Source organism: Camellia sinensis, chromosome 6, assembly GCF_055761805.1.
Source record: "Camellia sinensis isolate YWXY chromosome 6, ASM5576180v1, whole genome shotgun sequence".
NCBI lineage: Eukaryota > Viridiplantae > Streptophyta > Magnoliopsida > Ericales > Theaceae > Camellia > Camellia sinensis.
The window spans coordinates 112233336-112248118 of record NC_138966.1 but is presented as its reverse complement, the minus strand read 5'-3'; the positions used below and the strand labels follow the sequence as shown (position 1 = coordinate 112248118).

The 14783-nt window shown below is 32.9% G+C and overlaps 1 protein-coding gene and 1 pseudogene across 1 annotated transcript; both read right to left on the bottom strand.

Annotated features, from left to right (window-relative positions):
• Window positions 1-400: 400 nt before the first annotated feature.
• Window positions 401-3814, bottom strand: LOC145793501 (citrate-binding protein pseudogene; annotated as a pseudogene).
• Window positions 3815-4753: 939 nt separating this feature from the next.
• LOC114270995 (uncharacterized) lies at window positions 4754-11679 on the bottom strand. The gene is given in 3 exon segments (XM_082874547.1): window positions 4754-5902; window positions 8230-11242; window positions 11244-11679. Coding segments are annotated over 3 exon segments (3783 nt in total). The 5' UTR covers window positions 11628-11679; the 3' UTR covers window positions 4754-5516.
• Between the last annotated feature and the right edge of the window lie 3104 nt (window positions 11680-14783).

The window sequence follows — 14783 nt, the reverse complement described above, 5'->3', positions numbered from 1 at the left end:
GGATTTAAGCACGTTTTTGTGGAGAAATTGGTTGCTAATAGTTCTAGTTATAGTGAATTCATAGAACATAACTAAATAACAACTTCATTACAAGACTTTTCTAACAATCTCACATCACTCAAAACTAAGCAACATTGACTAGTACTTCTTAAATTAATTTTTGGTTTATTGGAATGATTTTGAACAAGAATAAAATAACTATTCCTTGATCTCCTAATCGAATAACCATTTCCCAACATTGGTGAATGGTAATTCCATTCAAAACGCACATTCTCTGCTATTTTACCAAACAAAACAAGACAATGACCACTCTATTCTAACCTTCATTCTACTACACCAAACACCGCTCTATCTAACATGACTTCTTGTATATTTTGATGTCTCTTCACCTTGACTCCATTTAATAGCTTATATTTGCTGGTGCAGCATACACACCACATTTGAAATAAAAGTCTCCAGCACCTGTATCTTTTGTTTCAAACTTTTTCATACCATCAATGAAAACTGTGAGATTTCTTTTATACACATCATGGATTAAGTTGACCCTGAACCATTTATCATACAAGTCTGTATCCACAAGATCACCACTGTAGTACCTCATGTCCCCATTGTAGATCCTCAGTATGATAGTTGTAGTGTAATTGGTCGCACCATGGATCTGCACAATTGTAGCACCGGAGGTTGAGTTTGGGACAAAACCATAGCCTTCGATTGCCAAACTCCGGACAAAACCATAGCGGAAACGTGTAAAAGCAGAATTTGTAGTTATGAAATCACTACAATTCTTTTATGATTCAGTTGATTCCACGAAATTAGGCTTGTCAATAGTTCGGGTTTCATCCAAAACGTACAATCCGTTTATTAAACCCTGGTCCTAAACCTGATTAAAGCCGAATCTGTCTAGTCTGATCCAATTAATATCCGATCCAAAAATTAATCATATTTTGGATGCCTAATTTAATTGGATTGGGTTGAATTCCTATGAATCCGATCCATTTACAGGTGCGGAATACCCTAATAATAGGAAACATTGAGAAAAATCTGTATTATTCATCAAATGAATAACCCCTTAAGGATCATAATTGTTATTTATAATAAATGGGAACCATAATGCGATCAATTTTCTGCTAATTACAACCCTAGTTAATCAAATCAGAAAATTATCAAAATTGACAAATTTGAGTTATGCTCAAATTTGAATATTAGAAAGAACAAGAAAAGTGTCAAAAGAAACTATACTGAAAACTTAAAATTTCTAGTAAAAATTACAAGCAAGATAATCTTTTCATAAAACAAAGAGGTTGGGGCTATTTTAGCCACAAAAGACAAAATAGGCTATTTCAGTCACAACAAACAAAACATCACATCCAATCCATAATCATTATACTCTTTTCTCACAAAAAAAGTCAAAAAGTCAAAAAGCCCTTCCCAAACCAAGCTTTTTAGCCCAGGCTAAAATAGCCAAAAAGCCAACCCACTTCCCAAACGGAGGCACATAATCTATTTGAAAACAACTTACAACAAATCGGTGAGTTTCAATTATTAGGTTGTTTCCAATCAAACACAGGCCTCTCATAGCAAATTAGCCAAGCCGCAAACCCATAGTTGCTATTTTGTCATCAACCTACTCAAATTATGTGGGTGTTTGGGAAGTTGCTATTTTAATAGGCTATTTTAGTTTTTGGTTATTTTAGGAGGCTAAATTTTTTGTATTTGGGAATATAGTTGGATTTTTTTATTGTTAGATATGATGTTTGTGAGAGAAAAAGTGAAATGATTATGGGTTTGATGTGATATTTTGTCTTATTAGCTATTTTAGCTTATTTTACCTTTTAGTGCTATTTCTTCAAACCGATTGGATTAGATGAGATTATCATTCTTAGGACTGTTAGTCCTGAAATTATCAATAACTTTATATTGTGTATCATATTCTATGTTTGGATTGTCTTAAGATTCTAAGTAATTAATAAAATCCTATCAATTTTATATTTTAACTAATTAATTTAAACATCTTAGTCCTCCATTTTATATCTCACGTTAATAGTCCGCCTTGTTTAGATATGCTATTACTCTTAACCTCAATTTTCTTAGCCAATCATTAGATTTATATTTTGTTAGATTATTAGTCCAATCCAAAGATCATGTCTGTCTAAATAAACATATCCTCAGTGTATATGCACAATGATATAATGGTATTATACAGTATTAGAAGACCATACACACCTATGATGTTGTAGAGAAATGATTGTTGTACTGTTGAAATTTTTTTATTTTTTTATTTTTGGAAGAAATTAAAATTTGAAATCAAATATTTGGACAGTTGCATAATGGTAATTTGAGTGTATACCATATTCACCTGTTATGTATTTTTATGGTGTGTTACATATTTTTGTGGTAAATGTTATATAATTTTTTGGTAAAGTTATGATAATTTATGATTTAGAAATGAAGTTATGCATTTTGTCGTAATGTTACGTATTTTTTTGTTCAAAAATTTTTTAACCAAAAAATGTGTAACACTATCACAAAATACGTAATTTCATTTTTCAACCATAAATTATCGTAACTTTATCCAAAAAAATACGTAACATATAGTGACAGAGTTCGAAATTTAAAATAGAGGGACACGTGTTAATCACGCAATTCTATGAAGGATAAATAAGAAATAATCTTTATTTGTAAAGCTATTAGTATAAATATAAAAAAGTTAGGGGGCACGTGACCCCCTAGTCCTTAGCTACTTTTGTCTTCAGTAACATATATCATAAACATGCGTAATATGAATGCATAAGGTATAAAAGTGTGTACCACAGCATTATCTAATTTTAAAACATGGTGTGAGTTATATACCTTATAACAGAGGGGAAATATCACATCACTAGTGTGTTAAAAAAGTAATAACAAATCATCGTGAAATTTTATAAATATTAATAATTAAAATTATAAATGTTTTCATGAATTTGTATTTTTTTTCCCTAACATCACTGGGATGCAATTACCCCTGTAATAAATAGATAGGGATAATTTTACATCAATGAACATTTGGAAAAATATTTTCAAATTAATTAAAATTTTATAAATATTAAAAAGTAAAATTATAAATTTTGGATTTGTAATTAATTTTTGAGGTTCACTAAGAGGGTCTCTAACGCTTACTCATATGTTTCATCAAATTTAAATTTGATGAAACTCGTCCCTTTTTTTTGCTCAATTATGTCATTAAACGCATATCAAATGAAGGCAAAGCTAGATTTTTTTATCAAATTAAGAGAGCATTTAATCTTTTATCAAATTTTGTTGGTAACCATTGGTGAACGACTGGCTGGTCAATTGGGTGGATGACTGGCGGGACATCCGGGTAGATGACTAGCTTGGGAAAGTTTTGCTGAAAATTTACTGCAGGCCGAACGACCAGCCAAATTTAATGAAACGATTGAAATACAATATATTAGATCAAACTTTAAACGTTTGAGATGCTCTAACATGCAATTTAAAATTCCCCAAATAGATATATATCTGCTACATGTAGATGAATAGAGAGAGAGAGAGTACTCGGACGAGTGGGGTCATGAGGCTTATCATCAACATAAACCCACAATTTTCTCACTCCATTATAATAACTGTATCGCTGTTCAAGTGGAATATCATACGGTTTTTGCAATTCAAAGTTATACTCTGTCAATGCCACATTGGTGAATCCATTTGTTGGATCTGGAGGAACACCACATAACATGCAGAATGAATTTGATATCCCACTATTTTCCACAATCACCACCACAACCACAAGTGCATAGCTGCAAACTGAAAATTTCATGTATTACTCTCTCTCTCTCTCTCAGGACTACTTTCTCTATCTAATTGTGAACTATGAGTTGTGTGTGTGTGTGAACTACCAACCAACTTCCCACACACAACTATTTTAGCCAAGTTAAAATAGTTAAAAAGTCAAATAGTCAATTAAAATAACCAACTTTCCAAACACAACATTTCGATTTTTATTTGATCTACTAATATTTTGTCTGTGAATTTAGAATTTGCTTGTGTATATTTTCTAAAATGTTCATCTTAAATACAATAAACTTCTTAAGCAAGTCAAGATATCTTGACTTTGCTCATTTCTCCTGTAATAATTCAACAACACTTTTTTGTTGACAAAAGTGGTCATGTGAATGGTTATGCGTTCATTTGTATCAGTTTGCTTTATGTGTTAGACCTACATGTGCACATGTTTGAGACTGATGTCTAGAGATTGGGCCAGGCAAAAGGATTAAATCTTTTACAATGTGTTTGAGTTGATATTTTTTTTGCAACTGAAAGCCTCTTTTTTTTTTTTTTTTTTTTTGATCAGCCAAAAGCAAAGATTTTATTAATCGAAAGTAGATCAAAAAACTTACAAAAAGTGGGAACAAACACTGCATCATTATAAAAAACATAGCATCCCAACTATGTTGGCACCCTATGCATGATTAATCATGAGCAATCCCACAACAAACCAGAAAACCAGAATTGGAGAGGTTTCAATATGGCTACACAAAAAAGAAGCAGAACAGAGGAAACAGAACAAAAGCTCAAGCCCCAGCACCATGCCTACACTGCTGCAAATTGAAGATCAGATTATAAACTAAAAGCCCTTTTTGAGGTTTAGCATTTCTTTGTTTATTTGAGAGAGTGAGTGGAAGGAGGAAAGAGTAGGAAATGATCAAGGAATTATCCATCCTATGCAAATTGATTCCTACCTTGAATGCTTGTTAAATATCATAGGTGTGATTCATGAACTTCATTTCATATACAAACCAATCACAAGTGAACCATAGGATAGAGAGATCGAAAGAAAAATACCACCTAAGTCTAGTATAGGAGACAGAATCCTAAAAAATGAAAGCAACACACCACACCACTACCTTGCTAGAAGCAAAATCAAAACAAAACATATAAAACAGGACAAACAAACCCACACAAAACTTAGATGATTGCCCTCTGCTTGAGATGACCAACGAAGACTCAGTTGAATCCTTGCATTCATCAAAAAAAAAAGCTTGGTTCTCTTGGCTTTTGGAACTCAGGACTAAAGTCGTAGATGTCCAATAACAGTGGAGCCAAGTTCTAATGGAAAATCTTGTTCACCAGCTACCTGGAAATGCAAAAGTCAAGAAGACAGGATATTATACAATGTCATACGTGTTGATAGCATGCAAGATGGCAAGAGCTTGAGTGTGTCTATTATTTATGGTTGGATTACGCTGACCATAGAGCCTACTTGTTGATTGAGAGCCAATATATATGTAATACAACAAGTGAGCCACTGCAGAATTCCAGACACATTATTGTATCTCTAACTATGATAGAAATCATAGAGTATTGATACTTTTAAATTTGGCATATAGAAGTTTGTAAGATGATAATTAGTAGAAAAGAGTAGCAAAATAGACTAGAAACGGTGTGAAATTGAATGGTATAAGAAGACAATTGAAAGTAAGAACATCATGCAATCCAAGAATAAAAGGAAAAATAAATACTCAAGAGCTCGAGCAGTTGATGTCAAAGAGTTGTCCTAATGTAATCATGTAGAATTGGTTTTGTGGTGTTGGTCTTTCATTTGATAGCATCGTAGCAACTTGTTGCATGGTTGGCCGAGACAGTGGAGTGGTGTGTAAACATGCAAATGCTAGTTTCGCAACAACAACTACTTGCTCTGCCACTTGATTCCTCGGAGGTAGGAGGCGTTGGTCCAAGACGTCCTTCAAAAATATCCCTTGCGCAGTTGATGTTGATGATGAGGACGAGGACGATGATAAAGAGGAGATTAGATCACCCGGATGCTTCCCCATAATCACTTCCAGTGCTAGCACCCCAAAACTATAAACATCACACTTCTCATTCACTTCCATTGTATAAGCAAGTTCTGCCAAAAATAAAAATGCCCAACAGAAAATAGTTAAGCAAAGAAAGGGTGGAAAAGTAAACAAAAATGCTCCTGGCCCATTTCCAGACATTGATTAAATTGCTTGGAATTCTTTGATAAATGACGCGAATAGTTTAGGGTTCCAAAAGAAGGAAATTATATAAATGCTTGATGAAAGCCAATGCGAAAATTTCAGAATATGAAAACCTAAGAACTATGAATATCTTAAAACAGGATAGTTAGTTCATTGAAGCAACTACCTACTTTTCCATACATGATTTTCAAGACATCAATAGGATTGTTAGTCACCAATATTAACTAAAGTCTTTCAAGTGTTATTAGTATTTTTGATTTGATGACCAACCCAAACAATTTGAGAGAAATAAAGAATTAATGAAAATTTGGTCACTACCAAATGTTAACTGTAGAAAGATAGGTTTTTGAAGCAATGAAGCTTTTGAAGGACTGTTCACAAGTGTAAGGATGGAGGCATGATTTTAATCATAGGGGGCGAACTTATACTCAAGGAGAAAAAATACTACTTGTGTTGCTTAGTTTGGATAATTTTCATTGACAAAAATGTGCATTTTGTAGTCACCATAGAAATAGGTAAAGTTAAAAGATGATGATTCAATCTATTGACAAGAGGATAGATAATCGACTTTCTTGCTTTACAAACACTTTGGCACAACTCAAATATTATTAACAATTTTTGAAATTCGGAATGTCTAATTTTTTAACTGGAATTTCAAATGTAAATTAAATTTACTTGCAAGCTTGCAAATATCTTCAATTTTGAAAAATCAATCAGTTTTTTTAATTCTTGTAATTGAGTATCACATGTAATTGTAAAATGTCAACTTGAAAAAACTCAATGGCAATGTGATCTCTTCGTTGGTGAGTACAACTTCCATCGAATGTAATTAAGATCTCAAAGAAGAAGAAGAAAGAAAGACATAATTTAAATTGAGAAACAAGAAAAAGAGAAAGAATAGAAAATATAAGTTGTTTTAAAATAGAGAAGGAGAACAGAAAGAAAAATTGAAAATGGAAATTGAGTTCTGGGCAGAATTGAAATGACAAAAAAGATAGAGGAAAAAATTGAGGAAAAAGAAGAACAAGAAGAGAAGAATAGAACCGAAACAAACGAGAAGAATAAGAGGCAGAGAGAGAAAGGAAACCTAGAGTTGAAGAGTAATGATTGAAACTTAAAACTGCAAATCGAGTTAAAGAAAAACAATAAAATCTTGGAGGGGTGAACCTATATAATTTATAAATATTGATAACTAATACTACTATATTTAAGGAGTTATTTCAAAATTTTGGGGTGGCGGTCACCCTGCCAACCCCCTCGATCCATTCGTGCACGAGTGGTAGGTCATTAGAGCACGCCAAAGTCTCAACTAAAACCATAAGTACTAAATAAAGGAAACACATGGAATCCTACTGAAATAATCATTTTCTTAAATGAACGTCAAACAAGGAGAAAATATTCCATGTCTTGCAAAAAAGAGTTTTTATTTTTTACTTTTTGGTTAACCTTGACAACATAAGGAGAAATTTATTAATAATCTAAAACTAAAATCGAGAGGGGTAATGAGCCTTACCTCTTAAGCAATATAAGATAAAAAATATTCATGCAAAAGAATGGGTAAATTACACTTTACATCCTTATACTTTACATCTAATCCCACTTTACCTTTTGACCTTTTAATTGTTTTAGGCAACCCCTCCAGACTTTGAGTCAAATTGGAATTGGGCCTATTTGTATAACCTTGTTTCAAAAACTAACAAAGAATAGTCATCTGATAGAATTAATTACAATTAGCACGCTTGCACTTTTATCAAAATCTCACTTTATTCCTTATCAACTTGTATTTTTACCAAAGTCTCATTCTAAGACAATGTTATATGCTTAGGCCCAATTGAAACTCGACTTAAAGTCTAGGGCTGACTAAAATAATTTAAAAGTCAAGGGGCAAAGTAATAAATGGTGTAAACTATAAGGATACAGTGTAATTTGGCCCAAAAAAGAATCAACACTAACAAACTTGAATATATATATATATACAAAGTACCTGACCTATCTAAAGCCACAATAGGCTTAACCAATCTGCAACACTATTTACTTCAATGAATATTTTTCTTCTAAAATGGCTTTTCAGTAGCTATGTTCATCATACATGAGAATTTAAGGTATGCATATTAGAAAAAATTGAATAACAAGATTAAATCTAGCAATTTGTCATCATTAGTAAGTTAAAATGAACAAACACTACATGGGTAATTTAATTGGAAATAAATCATTGCAATAGAAAAATATATACCAGGAGCAGCATAACCAAAGGTCCCAGCAAAGGAGGTCCAATTGGATGAGTTGAGATTCATAAATCTAGCTGTGCCAAAATCAGATATGTGAGCCACATACTCCAAATCAAACAAAACATTCTTGCTTGATATGTCTCGATGGATGATTGGTTGAAAACAATCATGGTGCATATAAGACAGAGCATTTGCCACACCTTTAACAGTGTTCACTCTCTTAATCCAATCAAAGACTACTACATCATTGTCCATACTCAGCACATTTCCCAAGCTTCCCCCTTCCAAGAACTCATAAACCAAAAATGAGTGCCTTGGGTGTGAACAATAACCGTACAGCTTTACAATGTTGTGATGCCGAATCTCAGTTAATGCACGGATCTCACTTGTAAACCCTTTTAGATTAGCCGAGTCATCATCAAGTGTTGCATGAAGTTTCTTCACAGCAACTACTTGACCATTTGGTAGGTCAGCTCTATAAACAGTACCATATCCTCCCTCTCCAACACAATATTTGGCACTGAAGTTCTCAGTGACTTCAATGACGTTTTCATAGACCATTTTTCCATCATAGCTCCATATTGCAAAAACATTATCATGGTTTACTCGTGATGGCTCGTTTTTTGTGTTCCTCGCTTTCTTACGAAAAGCCATGAAAATGCCAAGAACCATTAGCAAAAGAAACAAAATTCCAAAAACAAGAAGTACAGTTAGTAGCATTACTTTCTTGCCCTTTTTTTCAACATCCCCATTGTTCAATTTTGTCAAGCAAGCCTTCAGACCAGTAGCATTACCACATAAACCTTTATTACCTTTGAGTGCCTCGAATGGAGCCTCTTGGAAGGCCTTGATGTCAGGAAGAGGACCCTCTAACTGATTGTATGACACATCAACGGAAGTAAGACTTACCATTTTATTGAAAGATGATGGTATAGAACCAAAGAACTCATTGTGGGAGAGATTCAATGTTTCTAATCTTTGCAATTCACCAATCTGTTGTGGTATCTTACCAATTAGCAAGTTATTACCAAGATCAAGACTTTGAAGAGTGCTGATCTGGCCTATTTCAATAGGAATGCTTTCCCCAAATCTATTATTGCTCAAATTTAAGTTCAATAGTTTTAAGTAGTCTCCAAGTTCTCTAGGGATTGAGCCACTAAGATCATTTGCTGCCAAGTTAAGGTTCTCTAAATTGGACAACTTACTTAATTCTGGAGGAATATTGCCTAATAGATAGTTATCATCCAGCTTAAGGTTGAATAGTGAAACCAACCTTCCCAATTTCAATGGGATCTCCCCAACGAGATGATTTGAAGAGAGATCAAGAACGGATAGCTGAGTTGCCCCTACTAATTCAGATGGTATCTTACCAGAAATTTTATTGTTAGCCATTTTGAGACTAGTTAAATTGTGGCATTTTCCCCAGTTTTTAGATAGCTCACCATAAAAATTGTTATGACTCAAATCAATGTAATCCAAGCTTCGGTATATGCCAAAATCTTCTGATATATTTCCCGAAAATTGGTTTCTTTCAAGCCTAACTCTGTATAAGCTAGAGCAATTTCTCAAACTTTTTGGGATGGGACCTCTAAGGTTATTATCGTTTGCTGCAAACCAAACCAACGATCCATTGAGGCATAGGCCTTCTGGGATTTGACCAGTGAGCATGTTTACACTTAAAGAAAGTATAGTCAAATGTGTAAGATTATTGAACATTGGGGGAATAGATCCAAAAAGCTTATTGTAATGAAGGTACAAATTGGTTAAGTTGCTTAAGTTCCCTATAGATGCAGGGATTGCACCTGTGAGATTATTCATTGAGAGTTCGAAATCAACAAGAGACCTCAGCAGCCCAACTTCTGGAGGGATTGATCCGGAAAGTTGGTTCTCAAAAAGGTGCAGAGTGGCTAAGTTGCCCAAGTTCCCTATAGATGCAGGGATTGAACCGGTGAGATTGTTCGTTGAGAGTTCGAGAATAACGAGAGACCTTAGCATCCCAACTTCTTGAGGGATTGATCCAGAAAGTCGGTTGTCATAAAAGGACAGAGTGGTCAAGTGGCCCAAGTTCCCTATAGATGCAGGGATTGAACCGGTGAGATAGTTCCTATAGAGTATGAGTTCAATGAGAGACCTCAGCATCCCAATTTCTTGAGGGATTGATCCAGAAAGTTGGTTGTCATAAAGGTGCAGTGTGGTTAAGTTGCCCAAGTTCCCTATAGATGCAGGGATTGAACCGGTGAGATAGTTCCTATAGAGTATGAGTTCAATGAGAGACCTCAGCATCCCAATTTCTTGAGGGATTGATCCAGAAAGTTGGTTGTCATAAAGGTACAGTGCGGTTAAGTTGCCCAAGTTCCCTATAGATGCAGGGATTGAACCGGTGAGATAGTTCCTATAGAGTATGAGTTCAATGAGAGACCTCAGCATTCCAATTTCTTGAGGGATTGATCCAGAAAGTTGGTTGTCATAAAGGTGCAGTGTGGTTAAGTTGCCCAAGTTCCCTATAGATGCAGGGATTGAACCCGTGAGGCTGTTCATTGAGAGTCTGAGATCAACGAGAGACCTTAGCATCCCAATTTTTGGAGGGATTGATCCAGAAAGTTGGTTGTCATAAAGGTACAAAAGGGTTAAGTTTCCCAAGTTCCCTATAGATGCAGGGATTGAACCTGTGAGATTGTTCCTTGAGAGTACGAGATCAACGAGAGACCTCAGCATCCCAACTTCTTGAGGGATTGATCCGGAAAGTTGGTTGTCATAAAGGAGCAGACTGGTTAAGTTGCCCAAGTTTCCAATTAAAGAAGGGATTGAACCCTTGAGATTGTTAGCATACAAGCTAAGCTCATTGAGAGAGTTGAGCAATCCTATTTGTTGAGGGATGGAGCCACCGATTTGGTTTCTATTGAGGAACAAGATCCTTAGATTAGTTAGTTGGCCTATTTCAGTTGGAATTGTTCCAGAGAGATTGTTGAGAGGCAAGCTAAGGTAGGTGAGTCTCCAAAGGTTACCAATATGGGGGGGGGATGGTCCCATAAAATGAGTTGTTAAAAAGTTGAAGGGTGAGGAGATGAGGAAAGGATGAGAAATTAAGATCAGAAAGAGTACCTTTCAAACCATAACTCTGAAGGTCTATATGGGCAACTCTACCGGCCTTGTTGCAACGAATTCCAAGCCAAGTGCAATGGTTGGTTCCAACCCAGGAGGACAGGAGAGTTTGAGTTTGGTTGTGAAGGCTAGCTTTCCACGTCAAGAGAGCCGTGGCTTCACTTGGTTGTTTTCCAGTAGTTAAGGAAGAAGCAAAAGCAGCATAATCAAAAAAAGTGGGGAATGCAAGGATAATGAGGCAGAGTAAAAGGGGTGGGAAAGAAAGAAAGTGGTTGGGAAGTGTATTGGGCAAGAATGTCATTGTATTGTAGGCTTGCTTGTTATTAATAGAATAGAAAGCTATGAAAGACAGTAATAGGATGGAGGGATGAAGAGCTGCAAGAGCATGGAGAGGTATTTATAGATAATACAACTTGGAAAATTATTTTTTTTTATCGAACCTAGAGAGGTCTTTCTTTCGATAGTTTTGGTTTGGATCCTCCACTAGGAAGTATTCAATTTTGGGAAATTGATGACCAATAAGATCATGCCAGATCAATGCATATGAAAGAGATATCTTTGGACCATCACTTCTGTAACAAATTATACAACATAAGCATCCAATCATTTGGATGAACGACCTTGCCCCGTGTTTGATCCTCCAATAGTTTCATTTGCAGCTCTCACCATATTATTATAAATTAGGATAAAATATATTTCTATAAATATACTTTTTCGTGTTACTTTGATTTCTAAAATTTTTAATATTATCATTCAAATATTCACTTTGAGTTGAATTGAATTGAATTGATTCAATTTTAAACAAATCATCTAAATCAACAAATGATAGTGAAATAATATCTATAGTTTCTAAAATATGAATTTCATGTTATTTTGGACTCTAATATTTTAATTTTTGTCACTTTAAATCCTAAACTTTTTTATTTTTATTTTTTAAGTGTGACTTTGAATCCTAAACACTGATGAAGAAAAAAGAAGTAAAACATAACTTTATCATTTATCATTTATCATAATCATTCTGTTGATAATTTAAACAACACAATGATACATAATTTTCAAATTACAACTTTTAATAATAACAACAATATTATATGCAGACTAGACTTGACTTGACTTTTGGCAATTCCTGTCATTTTGTGTTTTTTAATAAGAATAATATCAGGATATAATTTTGAAAATAATTATAAATTAATAATAAATTTTATTAATATTAATAATTAAAATTATAAATTTTTTCATGCATATGTAATAATTTTATCAACTTACATATTTTTAGTAATTTACTTTTATTATTATTATTATTATTACAAAATTGTTATGAACCATGACATATCTATCCAGATTTTTTTGGATAGAGGAATACGTAAAGATTGAATTTATATAGTGTGAGATCTGTATATAAAATAAATAGAAACTACTAATATAAAATTTTGAATAATTTTTTATTTTTATATTTGAATCCATAATATTACTTTTATTATTATAGGTAGACTTGACTTCACTTTGGGTGGCTAGTCCTGTCATCTTGTTCTGTTCTCGGTGGACCATAAATCACAGATGCAGGAATGTGTGTATATATAATATATGTGATCAAGGCCGGCCCTGAGATTTTGGGGACCCAAGGCGAATTTCAGAAATGGGGCCCTCTTATATTGGAAAAAAAAAAATCATAGATAAAACAATAAGTTACAACTTTTTTATTTGTTTGTAGCTACAAAAAAAATTACTTGCACATATAATCATTAAAATTATAAATAAAATTTTATTTTCATATATTAAGATAGGAAGCAATCGTGACAAATATTTAAAAAAAATAAAAATCTAGTCTTGTTGTTTTTTTTAAGCCCCATGTTCTATTGGGTCTATATTATTTGAAATTTTTTTTTTAATATCTAAAATACAAAATTATATTTGGATCCCCTATTTTTAGCCCCTAGTTGGAGGTGCAGGCCGGCCTTGTATGTGATTTTCTAAAGATCCAAGAATGTGTGTATATATAATATAGGTTTCATATAATAACTAATTGAGCATGGAATCTTGGTGAGATTATGTTTTGTTGGAGTATTATATAGATTATGTTTTGTCTGTGTTGTGATTTTCTAAAGAAACCCATCTTTGAATGCATTGGAATTGCCGCTCTCTCTTTCTCTCTCTCTCTCTCATTTCTTTTGGTTCCCAAGTCCAACCTTCCCACATGAAAAAAAAACATAAATAAATAATTGTGAAAACGGTTTTTCATGAAACGTCTTTTCTAAAACCGTTTTTATATTAAAAATATTTTTGATTAAAAAATATTTATGTTGAAAATATAAATTAAAAAAAAATTAGTGTAAAAATGGTTTTACCAAAACCAATTTTAATTAATTCAAAATTAATTAGAAGTTAATTAAAACTGGCTTTTCCAAAGTTGGTTTTTTTTTTGTTCAAATTTTATTATTATTTTAATTGTGAAACACGGCTTTTCAAAAGTCATTTTCTGGAAAACAGAATTGCTAAAGCCGTTTTACTCCACAATGGGAATAAAGATAAAAACTCACCCTAGAGTGGGAATAAAGTTTTAAAAATGGCAGTAAGGGAATCAGCCCCACTAATAATGTGAAATGGACCCCATTTCTCACTTCTCATCCTTCATCTCTCTATCTCTTTCTATTCTCTCTCTCTCTCTAACCTCATTAAAAGTCAAAATAGATGTGATATATTAGGGAATGTAACACTACTCTTTTGAAAATTATCTGTGTTTGGAAGTGTTTTGGAATTATAGTTCCACCTTTATACTCTAGTATGATGTTTGGTTTGAGTTTTGGAAAGTTAATTCCATCTCTTGTTTTGAAAACTCGTTCCGGGTGGGCTTTTAAATTTTGAAATTTGGCCTACCGGATGTCCGGCCAGTTGACCTCTACAGTGCGATTTTTTTTTTATTTTTTTTATTTTTAATAAAACAATATTTTTGGAATTTTTTAAATTTTTTTATGAGGTTTTAATAGATTTTTAAGTTGTATATTTGGTTATGAGTTGTAAATTTTTGTATCAAATATTACATGTCACATCAAAAATTTCCCACTCAATTCAAAACTCTTTCATCAAACAAATTTTCTGCACTCAAATCATAATTCCAAAACTCATAAACTCAAAATACAACTCATATTCTCAAATCATAGTTAAAAAAACTCTACCAAACGCAACCTATATTTTTTTAAAAAAAATTAATTGCATAATAAATGACTCATTTTATTAATAAATCATTAAGTCATAAACAATTTTTAATGATGTTATAAATATAGTTTAATTAATATTTTTAGTAATTTTATTGTTATATAAGGGGGTAGTTAAAAATTTCTCATTTTATATTAATTTTATTAAATGACAAATTTTGACTAGAAGTATTTGTAATTTTCAAAATCACAAAGGGCAATATATATTTTTAAAAAATCTCAAAAAATGTATTTATAATTCATCA